This window comes from Oncorhynchus nerka, linkage group LG2 (genome assembly GCF_034236695.1).
Source record: "Oncorhynchus nerka isolate Pitt River linkage group LG2, Oner_Uvic_2.0, whole genome shotgun sequence".
Taxonomy (NCBI): Eukaryota; Metazoa; Chordata; class Actinopteri; order Salmoniformes; family Salmonidae; genus Oncorhynchus; species Oncorhynchus nerka.
In genome coordinates this window covers 5,691,611-5,712,427 of record NC_088397.1, presented here as the reverse complement: position 1 = coordinate 5,712,427, position 20,817 = coordinate 5,691,611, and the positions used below count along the sequence as shown (strand labels likewise).

The 20,817-nt window shown below is 44.7% G+C and overlaps 1 protein-coding gene across 5 annotated transcripts in view; it reads right to left on the bottom strand.

The window, feature by feature from the left end:
* LOC135573307 (gastrula zinc finger protein XlCGF57.1-like) overlaps positions 1–12,997 on the bottom strand; it is a 103,440-nt gene extending 90,443 nt beyond the window's left edge. For 4 of the 5 annotated variants that reach the window (XM_065022196.1, XM_065022218.1, XM_065022169.1 and 1 more), the window contains exons 1-3: positions 12,599–12,997; positions 7,081–7,326; positions 1,607–1,840 (exon numbers count right to left, since the gene is read on the bottom strand). In XM_065022196.1, coding sequence (XP_064878268.1) covers positions 1,607–1,840; positions 7,081–7,326; positions 12,599–12,830 — 712 coding nt within the window. In that variant the 5' untranslated portion in view covers positions 12,831–12,997. The remainder of the gene's footprint in view (positions 1–1,606; positions 1,841–7,080; positions 7,327–12,598) is intronic. The other variant, XM_065022187.1, reaches the window with a different exon arrangement.
* Between the last annotated feature and the right edge of the window lie 7,820 nt (positions 12,998–20,817).

The window sequence follows — 20,817 nt, the reverse complement described above, 5'->3', positions numbered from 1 at the left end:
TTTCATCGGTACACTTCAACTATGACAGACAAAATGAGAAGAAAAAATTCCAGAAAATCACATTGTAGGATTTTTAATGACTTTATTTGCAAATTATTTTGAAATTTGACCCTAATAACCCAGACCTGTGTGTTCAAGGCACCTTGTATCATTGCCTGGAGGAATGTGCTGAGATACAAATGTTTTGGAGCTCAGTACTGCGCTATATCTCTGAGATGACCTCTACCCCAATACCACTAATCCATAAGCTATGCCTCCAAAATCTTTACCCAGAGAATATCTCTTTACACAGGAGAGAAAATAAAAATGTTTGACCTCTGTCTATTACAAGCTAGACGTTCAATTGCTCTCCACTGGAAGTATGTCAGTTCCCCCTCACTTGGTCATTGGTTAAAATAATTAACATCAAGCCTGGCTCTTGAAAAATGTACTTATATAGTGAAAAAGAAAGCCCCAGAGTTTCATAATATTTGGGATCTGTTTAATGAGTTTTTGCAAACTGATGATATTGTAGAAGCATTGGAACTGTAAATCTGTATATTCTCTATATTTTATGTGAATATTGGCTCTAGTCGAAGAGTAATCTTCATTATCTACAACTGTATATTATACTTTATTTATATTATTGGATTTCTTTATGTTTGGTTGTTATGTTTTCATCTCTCTTTGGGTTGGGGGTGAAAAGAGAAAATACAATTGTATTTTTGTAATTGTTCTACATGGAACTAATAAGTATATGTGGGGGGGGAAGAATGATGAGGGCACTGTGTTCTTGGGGACCTTCAACGCTTCAAGGGGCTGGAAGCACTGCATCTCATGAAAACATTTCTAAAAACCTATTTTTTCTTTGTCATTATGGGGTATTATTATATTATCATTATGGGGTATTATTATATTATCATTATGGGGTATTGTGTGTAGATTGATGAAGATTTATTTATTTATTTAATCCATTTTAGAAATGTGGGAAAAGTCAAGGGGTCTAAATACGTTCTGAATGGGAGAGGGGGATACCTAGTCAGTTGTACAACTGAATGCATTCAACTGAAAAGTGTCTTCCTCATTTAACCCAAATCAAATATATTTATATAGCCCTTCTTACATCATCTGATATCTCAAAGTGCTGTACAGAAACCCAGCCTAAAACCCCAAACAGCAAGTAATGCAGCCCCTCTGAATCAGAGAGGTGCGGGGGCTGCCATAATGGACATCCACGTCTTTGGCACCCGGGGAACTGTGTAAAAAATACAGATTTTTACATTGTCAGCTCAGGGATTCGATCCAGCAAACTTTCGGTTACTGGCCCCAACGCTCTAACCACTAGGCTACCTGTAAGTATTCATACAAGTAGGCTGTGCAATGCAAAAGGGGAATACAACTATTCTAAAAGTATCTCAGGTTTTGTTTCATAGAACTTTAAAACACTGGCAGTTTGTCTACTTCACCTCTTTAGTCTCCTCTCTGGTGCTGGTGTCAAACCATGCAAGTCTCAGTAGCATGAAATAACATCTACCTTCTCATTGAAACAGTTCTACTGCAACTTTTCATACACAGTGGGAAGTTGGAATGAAAAACACAAACTTAGTTAGTTAGAACCTGCTCTTACCATGAGAAACAGATGTCCCAATCTTCTCCTCCTCTTCTTCATCTTTAATGTTGACATTCAGCTCCAGTGTTTGACTGCAGTCTTCCAGCTTCACTGATGCCATCTCTGGACCCTGCAGTGCAAACTGTGCTCCACTGTCACAATCAGGACCCAGTGACTGTAGGTTTGGACTCAGTGCAGAAGGAGAGAGGAGGGCTGGGTTTGTCCTCACTGTTGATGTTACTAGCCTCATACCTGAGTCGGCAAGTAGTAGAAGAGAAACAGACAAACATTATTGTCTTGCCAGTTCTGGCACCCTTTTATTCTCTAAAAATATATTATATTTCTTATCTAAAGTGCTTGAGACTGAAATAGGTGCCGGTACTGTTTAAATTTAGGTGCAGGAGCTCCACAAAACTGTTAAGCTAATATTCTATAAGAGGAACTGTCACAACTTCCTCCAAAGTCGGTCCCTCTCCGGATCCCTCTTTGGCGTTCATAGTGGAGGTGGACACAGGTCCGAGGCTGGGTTAGGACACGTGCTCTCTCAGAGCTCAGGTACGCCACCAAAGTGCCGCCCCTAGGAAACATGGGACGCCACTCATGTGCAACTTCAGTGGGCCGGGAGGTGTCAGATGACTGGCGCAGACCGTAGCGGTGACTCTCGACCCTCCACCTGCCCTGCCGGAAGCTGGGCCCGCGGTTTGTGGGGCCATTCAAAGTCCTGAGGAGACTGAACGAGGTTTGTTACAGGTTACAGCTTCCCCCGATTACCATATTAACCCCTTGTTCCATGCGCCTCTCCTCAGGCCGGTGGTGCTGGTCCACTCCAGGAGTCTGAGGTGCGGGAGGTTCCTCCGCCCCCTTTGGACATCGAGGGGGCCCCGGCGTATGCAGTTCGAGCCATATTGGACCCGAGGAGTCTAGCGAGGCCTTCAGTACCCCGTGGAGTGGGATGGGTACGGTCCGGAGGAGAGATGCTGGGTGCCGGTGGAGGACGTATTGGATCTGTCGATGCTGCAGGAGTTCCCCTGTCTCCATCCGGGTCACCCTACGCCTCGTCCTCCGGGTCGTCCCCGAGGCCGGTGTCGGCGCGCGGCTCAAGGGGGGTTACTGTCACGACTTCCTCCGAAGTCAGTCTTTCTCCTTGTTCGGGCGGCGCTCGGCGTCACCGGTATTCAAGCCATCGCCGATTCACTTTTAATTTTCCATTTGTTTTTTTCACACCTGGTTTCAATTCCCCCATTACAGATTCAGTATTTAACCCTCTGTTTCACACATGTATGTGTGCGTGTTTGTTCTATGTTGAAGACTGTATCTGACGGCTGGTATTTTGTTGCCGGGCTTTGTATCTACGCCTGTTTATTCGTGGTACCGGTATATTTCACGGACCGTTGTATTGTTTCTATACCAGTGTTTTTTTTGTGTTTATTAAATACCAGAAACAAACATCTTTCTGGTAAGAAGAGGGGCAGGAGCGTATGCCTTATGATTAACGAGACGTGGTGTGATCACAACAACATACAGGAACTCAAGTCCTTCTGTTTACCTGACTAATCGCTGCAGCTGTTCATAGTCCATCGGTAAATAGCCCACCCAATTTACCTACCTCATCCCCATACCGTTTTTATTTATTTACTTTTTTGCACACCAGTATCTCTACCTGCACATGACCATCTGATCATTTATCACTCCAGTGTTAATCTGCAAAATTGTAATTATTCGCCTACCTCCTCATGCCTTTTGCACACAATGTATATAGACTCTTTTTTTCCCTACTGTGTTATTGACTTGTTAATTGTTTACTCCATGTGTAACTCTGTTGCTGTCTGTTCAAACTGCTATGCTTTATCTTGGCCAGGTCGCAGTTGTAAATGAGAACTTGTTCTCAACTAGCCTACCTGGTTAAATAAAGGTTAAATAAAAATAAAATAAAAATTGAATTCCTCACAATCAAATGTCGACCGCATTATCTACCAAGGGAGTTCTCTTCGATTATAATCACAGCTGTATATATTCCCCCCCAAGCAGACACATCGATGGCCCTGAACAAACTTTATTTGACTCTTTGCAAACTGGAAACCACATATCCTGAGGCTGCATTCATTGTAGCTGGGGATTTTAACAAGGCTAATCTGAAAACAAGACTCCCTAAATTGTATCAGCATATCGATTGCGCAACCAGGGCTGGTAAAACCTGGGATCATTGCTATTCTAACTTCCGCGACGCATATAAGGCCCTCCCCCACCCTCCTTTCGGGAAAAGCTGACGACTCCATTTTGTTGCTCCCTGCCTACAGACAGAAACTAAAACAAGAAGCTCCCGCGCTCAGGTCTGTTCAACGCTGGTCCGACCAATCTGATTCCACGCTTCAAGACTGCTTCGATCACGTGGACTGGGATATGTTCCGCATTGCTTCCAACAACAACATTGACGAATACGCTGATTCGGTGAGCAGGTTCATTAGAAAGTGCATTGACAATGTCTTTCCCATAGCAACGGTTGAAACATTCCCAAACCAGAAACCGTGGATTAACGGCAGCTTTCACGTGAAACTGAAAGCGCGAACCACTGCTTTTAATCAGGTCAAGGTGACAGGAAACATGACCGAATACAAACAGTGTAGCTATTCCCTCCGCAAGGCAATCAAACAAGCTAAGCATCGGTATAGAGACAAAGTAGAGTCACAATTCAACGACACAAGAGGCATGTGGCAGGGTCTACAGTCAATCACGGATTACAAAAAGAAGACCAGCCCCGTCACGGACCAGGATGTCTTGCTCCCAGACAGACTAAATAACTTCTTTGCCCGCTTTGATGACAATACAGTGCCACTGACACGGCACACAACCAAAACCTGCAGACTCTCCTTCACTGCAGCCGATGTGAGTAAAAAATTTAAACATGTTAACCCTCGCATGGCTGCAGGCCCAGACGGCATCCCCAGCCGTGTCCTCAGAGCATGCGCAGACCAGCTGACTGGTGTGTTTACGGACATATTCAATCAATCCTTATCCCAGTCTGCTGTTCCCACATGCTCCAAGAGGGTCACCATTGTCCCGGTTCCCAAGAAAGCTAAGGTAACTGTGCTAAACGACTATCGCCCCGTAGCACTCACTTCCGTCATCATGAAGTGCTTTGAGAGACAAGTCAAGGACCATATCACCTCCACCCTACTTGACACCCTAGACCCACTCCAATTTGCTTACCGTCCAAATAGGCCCTAACCCATCTGGAAAAGAGGAATACCTATGTGAGAATGCTGTTCATCAACTTCAGCTCAGCATTTAACACCATAGTACCCTCCAAACTCGTCATCAAGCTCGAGACCCTGGGTCTCGACCCCGCCCTGTGCAACTGGGTACTGGACTTCCTGATGGGACGCCCCCAGGTGGTGAGGGTAGGTAACAACATCTCCACGTCAACAGCTCCGCCCACAACCATAAGGCTCTCCAGAGGGTAGTGAGGTCTGCACAACGCATCACCGGGGGCAAACTACCTGCCCTCCAGGACACCTACACCACCCGATGTCACAGGAAGGCCATAAAGATCATCAAGGACAACAACCACCCGAGCCACTGCCTGTTCACCCCGCTATCATCCAGAAGGCGAGGTCAGTTCAGGTGCATCAAAGCAGGGACCGAGAGACTGAAAAACAGCTTCTATCTCAAGGCCATCAGACTGTTAAACAGCCACCACTAACCTTGAGTGGCTGCTGCCAACACACTGACTCAACTCCAGCCACTTTAATAATGGGAATTGATGTAAAATATATCACTAGCCACTTTAAACAATGCTTCTTAATATAATGTTTACATACCCTACATTACTCATCTCATATGTATATGTACAGTGGGGCAAAAAAGTATTTAGTCAGCCACCAATTGTGCAAGTTCTCCCACTTAAAAAAATGAGAGGCCTGTAATTTTCATCGGTACACTTCAACTATGACAGACAAAATGAGAAGAAAAAAATTCCAGAAAATCACATTGTAGGATTTTTAATGACTTTATTTGCAAATTATTTTGAAATTTGACCCTAATAACCCAGACCTGTGTGTTCAAGGCACATTGTATCATTGCCTGGAGGAATGTGCTGAGATACAAATGTTTTGGAGCTCAGTACTGCGCTATATCTCTGAGATGACCTCTACCCCAATACCACTAATCCATAAGCTATGCCTCCAAAATCTTTACCCAGAGAATATCTCTTTACACAGGAGAGAAAATAAAAATGTTTTACCTCTGTCTATTACAAGCTAGACGTTCAAATGCTCTCCACTGGAAGTATGTCAGTTCCCCCTCACTTGGTCATTGGTTAAAATAATTAACATCAAGCCTGGCTCTTGAAAAATGTACTTATATAGTGAAAAAGAAAGCCCCAGAGTTTCATAATATTTGGGATCTGTTTAATGAGTTTTTGCAAACTGATGATATTGTAGAAGCATTGGAACTGTAAATCTGTATATTCTCTATATTTTATGTGAATATTGGCTCTAGTCGAAGAGTAATCAGCATTATCTACAACTGTATATTATACTTTATTTATATTATTGGATTTCTTTATGTTTGGTTGTCATGTTTTCATCTCTCTTTGTGTTGGGGGGGGGGAAAGAGAAAATACAATTGTATTTTTGTAATTGTTCTACATGGAACTAATAAGTATATGTGGGGGGAAGAATGATGAGGGCACTGTGTTCTTGGGGACCTTCAACGCTTCAAGGGGCTGGAAGCACTGCATCTCATGAAAACATTTCTAAAAACCCATTTTTTCTTTGTCATTATGGGGTATTATTATATTATCATTATGGGGTATTGTGTGTAGATTGATGAAGATTTATTTATTTATTTAATCCATTTTAGAAATGTGGGAAAAGTCAAGGGGTCTAAATACGTTCTGAATGGGAGAGGGGGATACCTAGTCAGTTGTACAACTGAATGCATTCAACTGAAAAGTGTCTTCCGCATTTAACCCAAATCAAATATATTTATATAGCCCTTCTTACATCATCTGATATCTCAAAGTGCTGTACAGAAACCCAGCCTAAAACCCCAAACAGCAAGTAATGCAGCCCCTCTGAATCAGAGAGGTGCGGGGGCTGCCATAATGGACATCCACGAACTGTGTAATAAAATACAGATTTTTACATTGTCAGCTCAGGGATTCGATCCAGCAAACTTTTGGTTACTGGCCCCAACGCTCTAACCACTAGGCTACCTGTAAGTATTCATACAAGTAGGCTGTGCAATGCAAAAGGGGAATACAACTATTCTAAAAGTATCTCAGGTTTTGTTTCATAGAACTTTAAAACACTGGCAGTTTGTCTACTTCACCTCTTTAGTCTCCTCTCTGGTGCTGGTGTCAAACCATGCAAGTCTCAGTAGCATGAAATAACATCTACCTTCTCATTGAAACAGTTCTACTGCAACTTTTCATACACAGTGGGAAGTTGGAATGAAAAACACAAACTTAGTTAGTTAGAACCTGCTCTTACCATGAGAAACAGATGTCCCAATCTTCTCATCCTCTTCTTCATCTTTAATGATGACATTCAGTTCCAGTGTTTGACTGCAGTCTTCCAGCTTCACTGATGCCATCTCTGGATCCTGCAGTGCAAACTGGGCTCCACTGTCACAATCAGGACCCAGTGACTGTGGGTTTGCACTCAGTGTGGAAGGAGAGAGGCAGGCTGGGTTTGTCGTTACTGTTGATGTTACTGGCCTCAGACTTAATTCTAGTCCTGTAACAACAATGAGAAACAGACACAAAAAGTTATTGTCTTGACAGTTCTGGCACTTTCTTTATTCTCTAAAAATATATTATATGTTCAATTATCTAATTCAGTGCTTGACTTGGACTGAAATAGGTGCCGGTACTGTTTAAATTTAGGCACGGGAGCTCCACAAAACTGTTGAGCTAATATTCTATAAGAGGAACTGTCACAACTTCCTCCAAAGTCGGTCCCTCTCCGGATCCCTCTTTGGCGTTCATAGTGGAGGTGGACACAGGTCCGAGGCTGGGTTAGGACACGTGCTCTCTCAGAGCTCAGGTACGCCACCAAAGTGCCGCCCCTAGGAAACATGGGACGCCACTCATGTGCAACTTCAGTGGGCCGGGAGGTGTCAGATGACTGGCGCAGACCGTAGCGGTGACTCTCGACCCTCCACCTGCCCTGCCGGAAGCTGGGCCCGCGGTTTGTGGGGCCATTCAAAGTCCTGAGGAGACTGAACGAGGTTTGTTACAGGTTACAGCTTCCCCCGATTACCATATTAACCCCTTGTTCCATGCGCCTCTCCTCAGGCCGGTGGTGCTGGTCCACTCCAGGAGTCTGAGGTGCGGGAGGTTCCTCCGCCCCCTTTGGACATCGAGGGGGCCCCGGCGTATGCAGTTCGAGCCATATTGGACCCGAGGAGTCTAGCGAGGCCTTCAGTACCCCGTGGAGTGGGATGGGTACGGTCCGGAGGAGAGATGCTGGGTGCCGGTGGAGGACGTATTGGATCTGTCGATGCTGCAGGAGTTCCCCTGTCTCCATCCGGGTCACCCTACGCCTCGTCCTCCGGGTCGTCCCCGAGGCCGGTGTCGGCGCGCGGCTCAAGGGGGGTTACTGTCACGACTTCCTCCGAAGTCAGTCTTTCTCCTTGTTCGGGCGGCGCTCGGCGTCACCGGTATTCAAGCCATCGCCGATTCACTTTTAATTTTCCATTTGTTTTTTTCACACCTGGTTTCAATTCCCCCATTACAGATTCAGTATTTAACCCTCTGTTTCACACATGTATGTGTGCGTGTTTGTTCTATGTTGAAGACTGTATCTGACGGCTGGTATTTTGTTGCCGGGCTTTGTATCTACGCCTGTTTATTCGTGGTACCGGTATATTTCACGGACCGTTGTATTGTTTCTATACCAGTGTTTTTTTTGTTTATTAAATACCAGAAACAAACATCTTTCTGGTAAGAAGAGGGGCAGGAGCGTATGCCTTATGATTAACGAGACGTGGTGTGATCACAACAACATACAGGAACTCAAGTCCTTCTGTTTACCTGACTAATCGCTGCAGCTGTTCATAGTCCATCGGTAAATAGCCCACCCAATTTACCTACCTCATCCCCATACCGTTTTTATTTATTTACTTTTTTGCTCTTTTGCACACCAGTATCTCTACCTGCACATGACCATCTGATCATTTATCACTCCAGTGTTAATCTGCAAAATTGTAATTATTCGCCTACCTCCTCATGCCTTTTGCACACAATGTATATAGACTCTTTTTTTTCCTACTGTGTTATTGACTTGTTAATTGTTTACTCCATGTGTAACTCTGTTGCTGTCTGTTCAAACTGCTATGCTTTATCTTGGCCAGGTCGCAGTTGTAAATGAGAACTTGTTCTCAACTAGCCTACCTGGTTAAATAAAGGTTAAATAAAAATAAAATAAAAATTGAATTCCTCACAATCAAATGTCGACCGCATTATCTACCAAGGGAGTTCTCTTCGATTATAATCACAGCTGTATATATTCCCCCCCAAGCAGACACATCGATGGCCCTGAACAAACTTTATTTGACTCTTTGCAAACTGGAAACCACATATCCTGAGGCTGCATTCATTGTAGCTGGGGATTTTAACAAGGCTAATCTGAAAACAAGACTCCCTAAATTGTATCAGCATATCGATTGCGCAACCAGGGCTGGTAAAACCTGGGATCATTGCTATTCTAACTTCCGCGACGCATATAAGGCCCTCCCCCACCCTCCTTTCGGGAAAAGCTGACGACTCCATTTTGTTGCTCCCTGCCTACAGACAGAAACTAAAACAAGAAGCTCCCGCGCTCAGGTCTGTTCAACGCTGGTCCGACCAATCTGATTCCACGCTTCAAGACTGCTTCGATCACGTGGACTGGGATATGTTCCGCATTGCTTCCAACAACAACATTGACGAATACGCTGATTCGGTGAGCAGGTTCATTAGAAAGTGCATTGACAATGTCTTTCCCATAGCAACGGTTGAAACATTCCCAAACCAGAAACCGTGGATTAACGGCAGCTTTCGCGTGAAACTGAAAGCGCGAACCACTGCTTTTAATCAGGTCAAGGTGACAGGAAACATGACCGAATACAAACAGTGTAGCTATTCCCTCCGCAAGGCAATCAAACAAGCTAAGCATCGGTATAGAGACAAAGTAGAGTCACAATTCAACGACACAAGAGGCATGTGGCAGGGTCTACAGTCAATCACGGATTACAAAAAGAAGACCAGCCCCGTCACGGACCAGGATGTCTTGCTCCCAGACAGACTAAATAACTTCTTTGCCCGCTTTGATGACAATACAGTGCCACTGACACGGCACACAACCAAAACCTGCAGACTCTCCTTCACTGCAGCCGATGTGAGTAAAAAATTTAAACATGTTAACCCTCGCATGGCTGCAGGCCCAGACGGCATCCCCAGCCGTGTCCTCAGAGCATGCGCAGACCAGCTGACTGGTGTGTTTACGGACATATTCAATCAATCCTTATCCCAGTCTGCTGTTCCCACATGCTCCAAGAGGGTCACCATTGTCCCGGTTCCCAAGAAAGCTAAGGTAACTGTGCTAAACGACTATCGCCCGTAGCACTCACTTCCGTCATCATGAAGTGCTTTGAGAGACAAGTCAAGGACCATATCACCTCCACCCTACCTGACACCCTAGACCCACTCCAATTTGCTTACCGTCCAAATAGGCCCTAACCCATCTGGAAAAGAGGAATACCTATGTGAGAATGCTGTTCATCAACTTCAGCTCAGCATTTAACACCATAGTACCCTCCAAACTCGTCATCAAGCTCGAGACCCTGGGTCTCGACCCCGCCCTGTGCAACTGGGTACTGGACTTCCTGATGGGACGCCCCCAGGTGGTGAGGGTAGGTAACAACATCTCCACGTCAACAGCTCCGCCCACAACCATAAGGCTCTCCAGAGGGTAGTGAGGTCTGCACAACGCATCACCGGGGGGCAAACTACCTGCCCTCCAGGACACCTACACCACCCGATGTCACAGGAAGGCCATAAAGATCATCAAGGACAACAACCACCCGAGCCACTGCCTGTTCACCCCGCTATCATCCAGAAGGCGAGGTCAGTTCAGGTGCATCAAAGCAGGGACCGAGAGACTGAAAAACAGCTTCTATCTCAAGGCCATCAGACTGTTAAACAGCCACCACTAACATTGAGTGGCTGCTGCCAACACACTGACTCAACTCCAGCCACTTTAATAATGGGAATTGATGTAAAATATATCACTAGCCACTTTAAACAATGCTTCTTAATATAATGTTTACATACCCTACATTACTCATCTCATATGTATATGTACAGTGGGGCAAAAAAGTATTTAGTCAGCCACCAATTGTGCAAGTTCTCCCACTTAAAAAGATGAGAGGCCTGTAATTTTCATCGGTACACTTCAACTATGACCGACAAAATGAGAAGAAAAAAATTCCAGAAAATCACATTGTAGGATTTTTAATGACTTTATTTGCAAATTATTTTGAAATTTGACCCTAATAACCCAGACCTGTGTGTTCAAGGCACCTTGTATCATTGCCTGGAGGAATGTGCTGAGATACAAATGTTTTGGAGCTCAGTACTGCGCTATATCTCTGAGATGACCTCTACCCCAATACCACTAATCCATAAGCTATGCCTCCTAAATCTTTACCCAGATAATATCTCTTTACACAGGAGAGAAAATAAAAATGTTTGACCTCTGTCTATTACAAGCTAGACGTTCAAATGCTCTCCACTGGAAGTATGTCAGTTCCCCCTCACTTGGTCATTGGTTAAAATAATTAACATCAAGCCTGGCTCTTGAAAAATGTACTTATATAGTGAAAAAGAAAGCCCCAGAGTTTCATAATATTTGGGATCTGTTTAATGAGTTTTTGCAAACTGATGATATTGTAGAAGCATTGGAACTGTAAATCTGTATATTCTCTATATTTTATGTGAATATTGGCTCTAGTCGAAGAGTAATCTTCATTATCTACAACTGTATATTATACTTTATTTATTTATATTATTGGATTTCTTTATGTTTGGTTGTTATGTTTTCATCTCTCTTTGGGTTGGGGGTGAAAAGAGAAAATACAATTGTATTTTTGTAATTGTTCTACATGGAACTAATAAGTATATGTGGGGGGGGAAGAATGATGAGGGAACTGTGTTCTTGGGGACCTTCAACGCTTCAAGGGGCTGGAAGCACTGCATCTCATGAAAACATTTCTAAAAACCCATTTTTTCTTTGTCATTATGGGGTATTATTATATTATCATTATGGGGTATTGTGTGTAGATTGATGAAGATTTATTTATTTATTTAATCCATTTTAGAAATGTGGGAAAAGTCAAGGGGTCTAAATACGTTCTGAATGGGAGAGGGGGATACCTAGTCAGTTGTACAACTGAATGCATTCAACTGAAAAGTGTCTTCCGCATTTAACCCAAATCAAATATATTTATATAGCCCTTCTTACATCATCTGATATCTCAAAGTGCTGTACAGAAACCCAGCCTAAAACCCCAAACAGCAAGTAATGCAGCCCCTCTGAATCAGAGAGGTGCGGGGGGCTGCCATAATGGACATCCACGTCTTTGGCACCCGGGGAACTGTGTAAAAAATACAGATTTTTACATTGTCAGCTCAGGGATTCGTTCCAGCAAACTTTCGGTTACTGGCCCCAACGCTCTAACCACTAGGCTACCTGTAAGTATTCATACAAGTAGGCTGTGCAATGCAAAAGGGGAATACAACTATTCTAAAAGTATCTCAGGTTTTGTTTCATAGAACTTTAAAACACTGGCAGTTTGTCTACTTCACCTCTTTAGTCTCCTCTCTGGTGCTGGTGTCAAACCATGCAAGTCTCAGTAGCATGAAATAACATCTACCTTCTCATTGAAACAGTTCTACGGCAACTTTTCATACACAGTGGGAAGTTGGAATGAAAAACACAAACTTAGTTAGTTAGAACCTGCTCTTACCATGAGAAACAGATGTCCCAATCTTCTCATCCTCTTCTTCATCTTTAATGTTGACATTCAGCTCCAGTGTTTGACTGCAGTCTTCCAGCTTCACTGATGCCATCTCTGGACCCTGCAGTGCAAACTGTGCTCCACTGTCACAATCAGGACCCAGTGACTGTAGGTTTGGACTCAGTGTGGAAGGAGAGAGGGGGGCTGGGTTTGTCCTCACTGTTGATGTTACTAGCCTCATACCTGAGTCGGCAAGTAGTAGAAGAGAAACAGACAAACATTATTGTCTTGCCAGTTCTGGCACCCTTTTATTCTCTAAAAATATATTATATTTCTTCGAAATAGATACCGGTACTGTTTATATTTAGGTGCAGGAGCTCCACAACACTGTTAAGCTAATATTCTATAAGAGGATCCCTCTCCGGATCCCTCTTTGGCGTTCATAGTGGAGGTGGACACAGGTCCGAGGCTGGGTTAGGACACGTGCTCTCTCAGAGCTCAGGTACGCCACCAAAGTGCCGCCCCTAGGAAACATGGGACGCCACTCATGTGCAACTTCAGTGGGCCGGGAGGTGTCAGATGACTGGCGCAGACCGTAGCGGTGACTCTCGACCCTCCACCTGCCCTGCCGGAAGCTGGGCCCGCGGTTTGTGGGGCCATTCAAAGTCCTGAGGAGACTGAACGAGGTTTGTTACAGGTTACAGCTTCCCCCGATTACCATATTAACCCCTTGTTCCATGCGCCTCTCCTCAGGCCGGTGGTGCTGGTCCACTCCAGGAGTCTGAGGTGCGGGAGGTTCCTCCGCCCCCTTTGGACATCGAGGGGGCCCCGGCGTATGCAGTTCGAGCCATATTGGACCCGAGGAGTCTAGCGAGGCCTTCAGTACCCGTGGAGTGGGATGGGTACGGTCCGGAGGAGAGATGCTGGGTGCCGGTGGAGGACGTATTGGACCTGTCGATGCTGCAGGAGTTCCCCTGTCTCCATCCGGGTCACCCTACGCCTCGTCCTCCGGGTCGTCCCCGAGGCCGGTGTCGGCGCGCGGCTCAAGGGGGTTACTGTCACGACTTCCTCCGGGTCAGTCTTTCTCCTTGTTCGGGCGGCGCTCGGCGTCACCGGTATTCAAGCCATCGCCGATTCACTTTTAATTTTCCATTTGTTTTTTTCACACCTGGTTTCAATTCCCCATTACAGATTCAGTATTTAACCCTCTGTTTCACACATGTATGTGTGCGTGTTTGTTCTATGTTGAAGACTGTATCTGACGGCTGGTATTTTGTTGCCGGGCTTTGTATCTACGCCTGTTTATTCGTGGTACTGGTATATTTCACGGACCGTTGTATTGTTTCTATACCAGTGTTTTTTTGTTTATTAAATACCAGAAACAAACATCTTTCTGGTAAGAAGAGGGGCAGGAGCGTATGCCTTATGATTAACGAGACGTGGTGTGATCACAACAACATACAGGAACTCAAGTCCTTCTGTTCACCTGACTAATCGCTGCAGCTGTTCATAGTCCATCGGTAAATAGCCCACCCAATTTACCTACCTCATCCCCATACTGTTTTTATTTATTTACTTTTTTGCTCTTTTGCACACCAGTATCTCTACCTGCACATGGCCATCTGATCATTTATAACTCCAGTGTTAATCTGCAAAATTGTAATTATTCGCCTACCTCCTCATGCCTTTTGCACACAATGTATATAGACTCTTTTTTTCCCCCTACTGTGTTATTGACTTGTTAATTGTTTACTCCATGTGTAACTCTGTTGCTGTCTGTTCACACTGCTATGCTTTATCTTGGCCAGGTCGCAGTTTTATATGAGAACTTGTTCTCAACTAGCCTACCTGGTTAAATAAAAAAAATAAAAAAATTGAATTCCTCACAATCAAATGTCAACCGCATTATCTACCAAGGGAGTTCTCTTCGATTATAATCACAGCTGTATATATTCCCCCCCAAGCAGACACATCGATGGCCCTGAACAAACTTTATTTGACTCTTTGCAAACTGGAAACCACATATCCTGAGGCTGCATTCATTGTAGCTGGGGATTTTAACAAGGCTAATCTGAAAACAAGACTCCCTAAATTGTATCAGCATATCGATTGCGCAACCAGGGCTGGTAAAACCTGGGATCATTGCTATTCTAACTTCCGCGACGCATATAAGGCCCTCCCCCACCCTCCTTTCGGGAAAAGCTGACGACTCCATTTTGTTGCTCCCTGCCTACAGACAGAAACTAAAACAAGAAGCTCCCGCGCTCAGGTCTGTTCAACGCTGGTCCGACCAATCTGATTCCACGCTTCAAGACTGCTTCGATCACGTGGACTGGGATATGTTCCGCATTGCTTCCAACAACAACATTGACGAATACGCTGATTCGGTGAGCAGGTTCATTAGAAAGTGCATTGACAATGTCTTTCCCATAGCAACGGTTGAAACATTCCCAAACCAGAAACCGTGGATTAACGGCAGCTTTCGCGTGAAACTGAAAGCGCGAACCACTGCTTTTAATCAGGTCAAGGTGAGAGGAAACATGACCGAATACAAACAGTGTAGCTATTCCCTCCGCAAGGCAATCAAACAAGCTAAGCATCAGTATAGAGACAAAGTAGTCACAATTCAACGGCTCAGACACAAGAGGTATGTGGCAGGGTCTACAGTCAATCACGGATTACAAAAAGAAGACCAGCCCCGTCACGGACCAGGATGTCTTGCTCCCAGACAGACTAAATAACTTCTTTGCCCGCTTTGATGACAATACAGTGCCACTGACACGGCACACAACCAAAACCTGCAGACTCCCCTTCACTGCAGCCGATGTGAGTAAAACATTTAAACATGTTAACCCTCGCATGGCTGCAGGCCCAGACGGCATCCCCAGCCGTGTCCTCAGAGCATGCGCAGACCAGCTGACTGGTGTGTTTACGGACATATTCAATCAATCCCTATCCCAGTCTGCTGTTCCCACATGCTCCAAGAGGGTCACCATTGTCCCGGTTCCCAAGAAAGCTAAGGTAACTGAGCTAAACGACTATCGCCCCGTAGCACTCACTTCCGTCATCATGAAGTGCTTTGAGAGACAAGTCAAGGACCATATCACCTCCACCCTACCTGACACCCTAGACCCACTCCAATTTGCTTACCGTCCAAATAGGCCCTAACCCATCTGGAAAAGAGGAATACCTATGTGAGAATGCTGTGCATCAACTTCAGCTCAGCATTTACACCATAGTACCCTCCAAACTCGTCATCAAGCTCGAGACCCTGGGTCTCGACCCCGCCCTGTGCAACTGGGTACTGGACTTCCTGATGGGACGCCCCCAGGTGGTGAGGGTAGGTAACAACATCTCCACGTCAACAGCTCCGCCCACAACCATAAGGCTCTCCAGAGGGTAGTGAGGTCTGCACAACGCATCACCGGGGGCAAACTACCTGCCCTCCAGGACACCTACACCACCCGATGTCACAGGAAGGCCATAAAGATCATCAAGGACAACAACCACCCGAGCCACTGCCTGTTCACCCCGCTATCATCCAGAAGGCAGGTCAGTTCAGGTGCATCAAAGCAGGGACCGAGAGACTGAAAAACAGCTTCTATCTCAAGGCCATCAGACTGTTAAACAGCCACCACTAACATTGAGTGGCTGCTGCCAACACACTGACTCAACTCCAGCCACTTTAATAATGGGAATTGATGTAAAATATATCACTAGCCACTTTAAACAATGCTTCTTAATATAATGTTTACATACCCTACATTACTCATCTCATATGTATATGTACAGTGGGGCAAAAAGTATTTAGTCAGCCACCAATTGTGCAAGTTCTCCCACTTAAAAAATGAGAGGCCTGTAATTTTCATCGGTACACTTCAACTATGACAGACAAAATGAGAAGAAAAGAATTCCAGAAAATCACATTGTAGGATTTTTAATGACTTTATTTGCAAATTATTTTGAAATTTGACCCTAATAACCCAGACCTGTGTGTTCAAGGCACCTTGTATCATTGCCTGGAGGAATGTGCTGAGATACAAATGTTTTGGAGCTCAGTACTGCGCTATATCTCTGAGATGACCTCTACCCCAATACCACTAATCCATAAGCTATGCCTCCAAAATCTTTACCCAGAGAATATCTCTTTACACAGGAGAGAAAATAAAAATGTTTTACCTCTGTCTATTACAAGCTAGACGTTCAAATGCTCTCCACTGGAAGTATGTCAGTTCCCCCTCACTTGGTCATTGGTTAAAATAATTAACATCAAGCCTGGCTCTTGAAAAATGTACTTATATAGTGAAAAAGAAAGCCCCAGAGTTTCATAATATTTGGGATCTGTTTAATGAGTTTTTGCAAACTGATGATATTGTAGAAGCATTGGAACTGTAAATCTGTATATTCTCTATATTTTATGTGAATATTGGCTCTAGTCGAAGAGTAATCTTCATTATCTACAACTGTATATTATACTTTATTTATATTATTGGATTTCTTTATGTTTGGTTGTTATGTTTTCATCTCTCTTTGGGTTGGGGGGAAAGAGAAAATACAATTATATTTTTGTAATTGTTCTACATGGAACTAATAAGTATATGTGGGGGGAAGAATGATGAGGGAACTGTGTTCTTGGGGACCTTCAACGCTTCAAGGGGCTGGAAGCACTGCATCTCATGAAAACATTTCTAAAAACCCATTTTTTCTTTGTCATTATGGGGTATTATTATATTATCATTATGGGGTTATTGTGTGTAGATTGATGAAGATTTATTTATTTATTTAATCCATTTTAGAAATGTGGGAAAAGTCAAGGGGTCTAAATACGTTCTGAATGGGAGAGGGGGATACCTAGTCAGTTGTACAACTGAATGCATTCAACTGAAAAGTGTCTTCCGCATTTAACCCAAATCAAATATATTTATATAGCCCTTCTTACATCATCTGATATCTCAAAGTGCTGTACAGAAACCCAGCCTAAAACCCCAAACAGCAAGTAATGCAGCCCCTCTGAATCAGAGAGGTGCGGGGGCTGCCATAATGGACATCCACGAACTGTGTAATAAAATACAGATTTTTACATTGTCAGCTCAGGGATTCGATCCAGCAAACTTTTGGTTACTGGCCCCAACGCTCTAACCACTAGGCTACCTGTAAGTATTCATACAAGTAGGCTGTGCAATGCAAAAGGGGAATACAACTATTCTAAAAGTATCTCAGGTTTTGTTTCATAGAACTTTAAAACACTGGCAGTTTGTCTACTTCACCTCTTTAGTCTCCTCTCTGGTGCTGGTGTCAAACCATGCAAGTCTCAGTAGCATGAAATAACATCTACCTTCTCATTGAAACAGTTCTACTGCAACTTTTCATACACAGTGGGAAGTTGGAATGAAAAACACAAACTTAGTTAGTTAGAACCTGCTCTTACCATGAGAAACAGATGTCCCAATCTTCTCATCCTCTTCTTCATCTTTAATGTTGACATTCAGCTCCAGTGTTTGACTGCAGTCTTCCAGCTTCACTGATGCCATCTCTGGACCCTGCAGTGCAAACTGTGCTCCACTGTCACAATCAGGACCCAGTGACTGTGGTTTGGACTCAGTGCAGAAGGAGAGAGGAGGGCTGGGTTTGTCCTCACTGTTGATGTTACTGGCCTCAGACTTAATTCTAGTCCTGTAACAACAATGAGAAACAGACACAAAAAGTTATTGTCTTGACAGTTCTGGCACTTTCTTTATTCTCTAAAGGCGTTCATAGTGGAGGTGGACACAGGTCCGAGGCTGGGTTAGGACACGTGCTCTCTCAGAGCTCAGGTACGCCACCAAAGTGCCGCCCCTAGGAAACATGGGACGCCACTCATGTGCAACTTCAGTGGGCCGGGAGGTGTCAGATGACTGGCGCAGACCGTAGCGGTGACTCTCGACCCTCCACCTGCCCTGCCGGAAGCTGGGCCCGCGGTTTGTGGGGCCATTCAAAGTCCTGAGGAGACTGAACGAGGTTTTGTTACAGGTTACAGCTTCCCCCGATTACCATATTAACCCCTTGTTCCATGCGCCTCCTCAGGCCGGTGGTGCTGGTCCACTCCAGGAGTCTGAGGTGCGGGAGGTTCCTCCGCCCCCTTTGGACATCGAGGGGGCCCCGGCGATGCAGTTCGAGCCATATTGGACCCGAGGAGTCTAGCGAGGCCTTCAGTACCCCGTGGAGTGGGATGGGTACGGTCCGGAGGAGAGATGCTGGGTGCCGGTGGAGGACGTATTGGATCTGTCGATGCTGCAGGAGTTCCCCTGTCTCCATCCGGGTCACCCTACGCCTCGTCCTCCGGGTCGTCCCCCGAGGCCGGTGTCGGCACGCGGCTCAAGGGGGTTACTGTCACGACTTCCTCCGAAGTCAGTCTTTCTCCTTGTTCGGGGCGGCGCTCGGCGTCACCGGTATTCAAGCCATCGCCGATTCACTTTTAATTTTCCATTTGTTTTTTTTTTTTCACACCTGGTTTCAATTCCCATTACAGATTCAGTATTTAACCCTCTGTTTCACACATGTATGTGTGCGTGTTTGTTCTATGTTGAAGACTGTATCTGACGGCTGGTATTTTGTTGCCGGGCTTTGTATCTACGCCTGTTTATTCGTGGTACCGGTATATTTCACGGACCGTTGTATTGTTTCTATACCAGTGTTTTTTTTGTTTATTAAATACCAGAAACAAACATCTTTCTGGTAAGAAGAGGGGCAGGAGCGTATGCCTTATGATTAACGAGACGTGGTGTGATCACAACAACATACAGGAACTCAAGTCCTTCTGTTTACCTGACTAATCGCTGCAGCTGTTCATAGTCCATCGGTAAATAGCCCACCCAATTTACCTACCTCATCCCCATACCGTTTTTATTTATTTACTTTTTTGCACACCAGTATCTCTACCTGCACATGACCATCTGATCATTTATCACTCCAGTGTTAATCTGCAAAATTGTAATTATTCGCCTACCTCCTCATGCCTTTTGCACACAATGTATATAGACTCTTTTTTTCCCTACTGTGTTATTGACTTGTTAATTGTTTACTCCATGTGTAACTCTGTTGCTGTCTGTTCAAACTGCTATGCTTTATCTTGGCCAGGTCGCAGTTGTAAATGAGTGCCTACCTGGTTAAATAAAGGTTAAATAAAAATAAAATAAAAATTGAATTCCTCACAATCAAATGTCGACCGCATTATCTACCAAGGGAGTTCTCTTCGATTATAATCACAGCTGTATATATTCCCCCCCAAGCAGACACATCGATGGCCCTGAACAAACTTTATTTGACTCTTTGCAAACTGGAAACCACATATCCTGAGGCTGCATTCATTGTAGCTGGGGATTTTAACAAGGCTAATCTGAAAACAAGACTCCTAAATTGTATCAGCATATCGATTGCGTTAACCAGGGCTGGTAAAACCTGGGATCATTGCTATTCTAACTTCCGCGACGCATATAAGGCCCTCCCCCACCCTCCTTTCGGGAAAAGCTGACGACTCCATTTTGTTGCTCCCTGCCTACAGACAGAAACTAAAACAAGAAGCTCCCGCGCTCAGGTCTGTTCAACGCTGGTCCGACCAATCTGATTCCACGCTTCAAGACTGCTTAGATCACGTGGACTGGGATATGTTCCGCATTGCTTCCAACAACAACATTGACGAATACGCTGATTCGGTGAGCAGGTTCATTAGAAAGTGCATTGACAATGTCTTTCCCATAGCAACGGGTTGAAACATTCCCAAAACCAGAAACCGTGATTAACGGCAGCTTTCGCGTGAAACTGAAAGCGCGAACCACTGCTTTTAATCAGGTCAAGGTGACAGGAAACATGACCGAATACAAACAGTGTAGCTATTCCTCCGTAACGCAATCAAACAAGCTAAGCATCGGTATAGAGACAAAGTAGAGTCACACCAACGACAAGAGGCATGTGGCAGGGTCTACAGTCAATCACGGATTACAAAAAGAAGACCAGCCCCCACGGACCAGGATGTCTTGCTCCCAGACAGACTAAATAACTTCTTGCCCGCTTGATGACAATACAGTGCCACTGACACGCACACAACCAAAACCTGCAGACTTCTCCTTCACTGCAGCCGATGTGAGTAAAAAATTTAAACATGTTAACCCTCGCATGGCTGCAGGCCCAGACGGCATCCCCAGCCGTGTCCTCAGAGTACATAAGCGCACCAGCTGACTGGTGTGTTTACG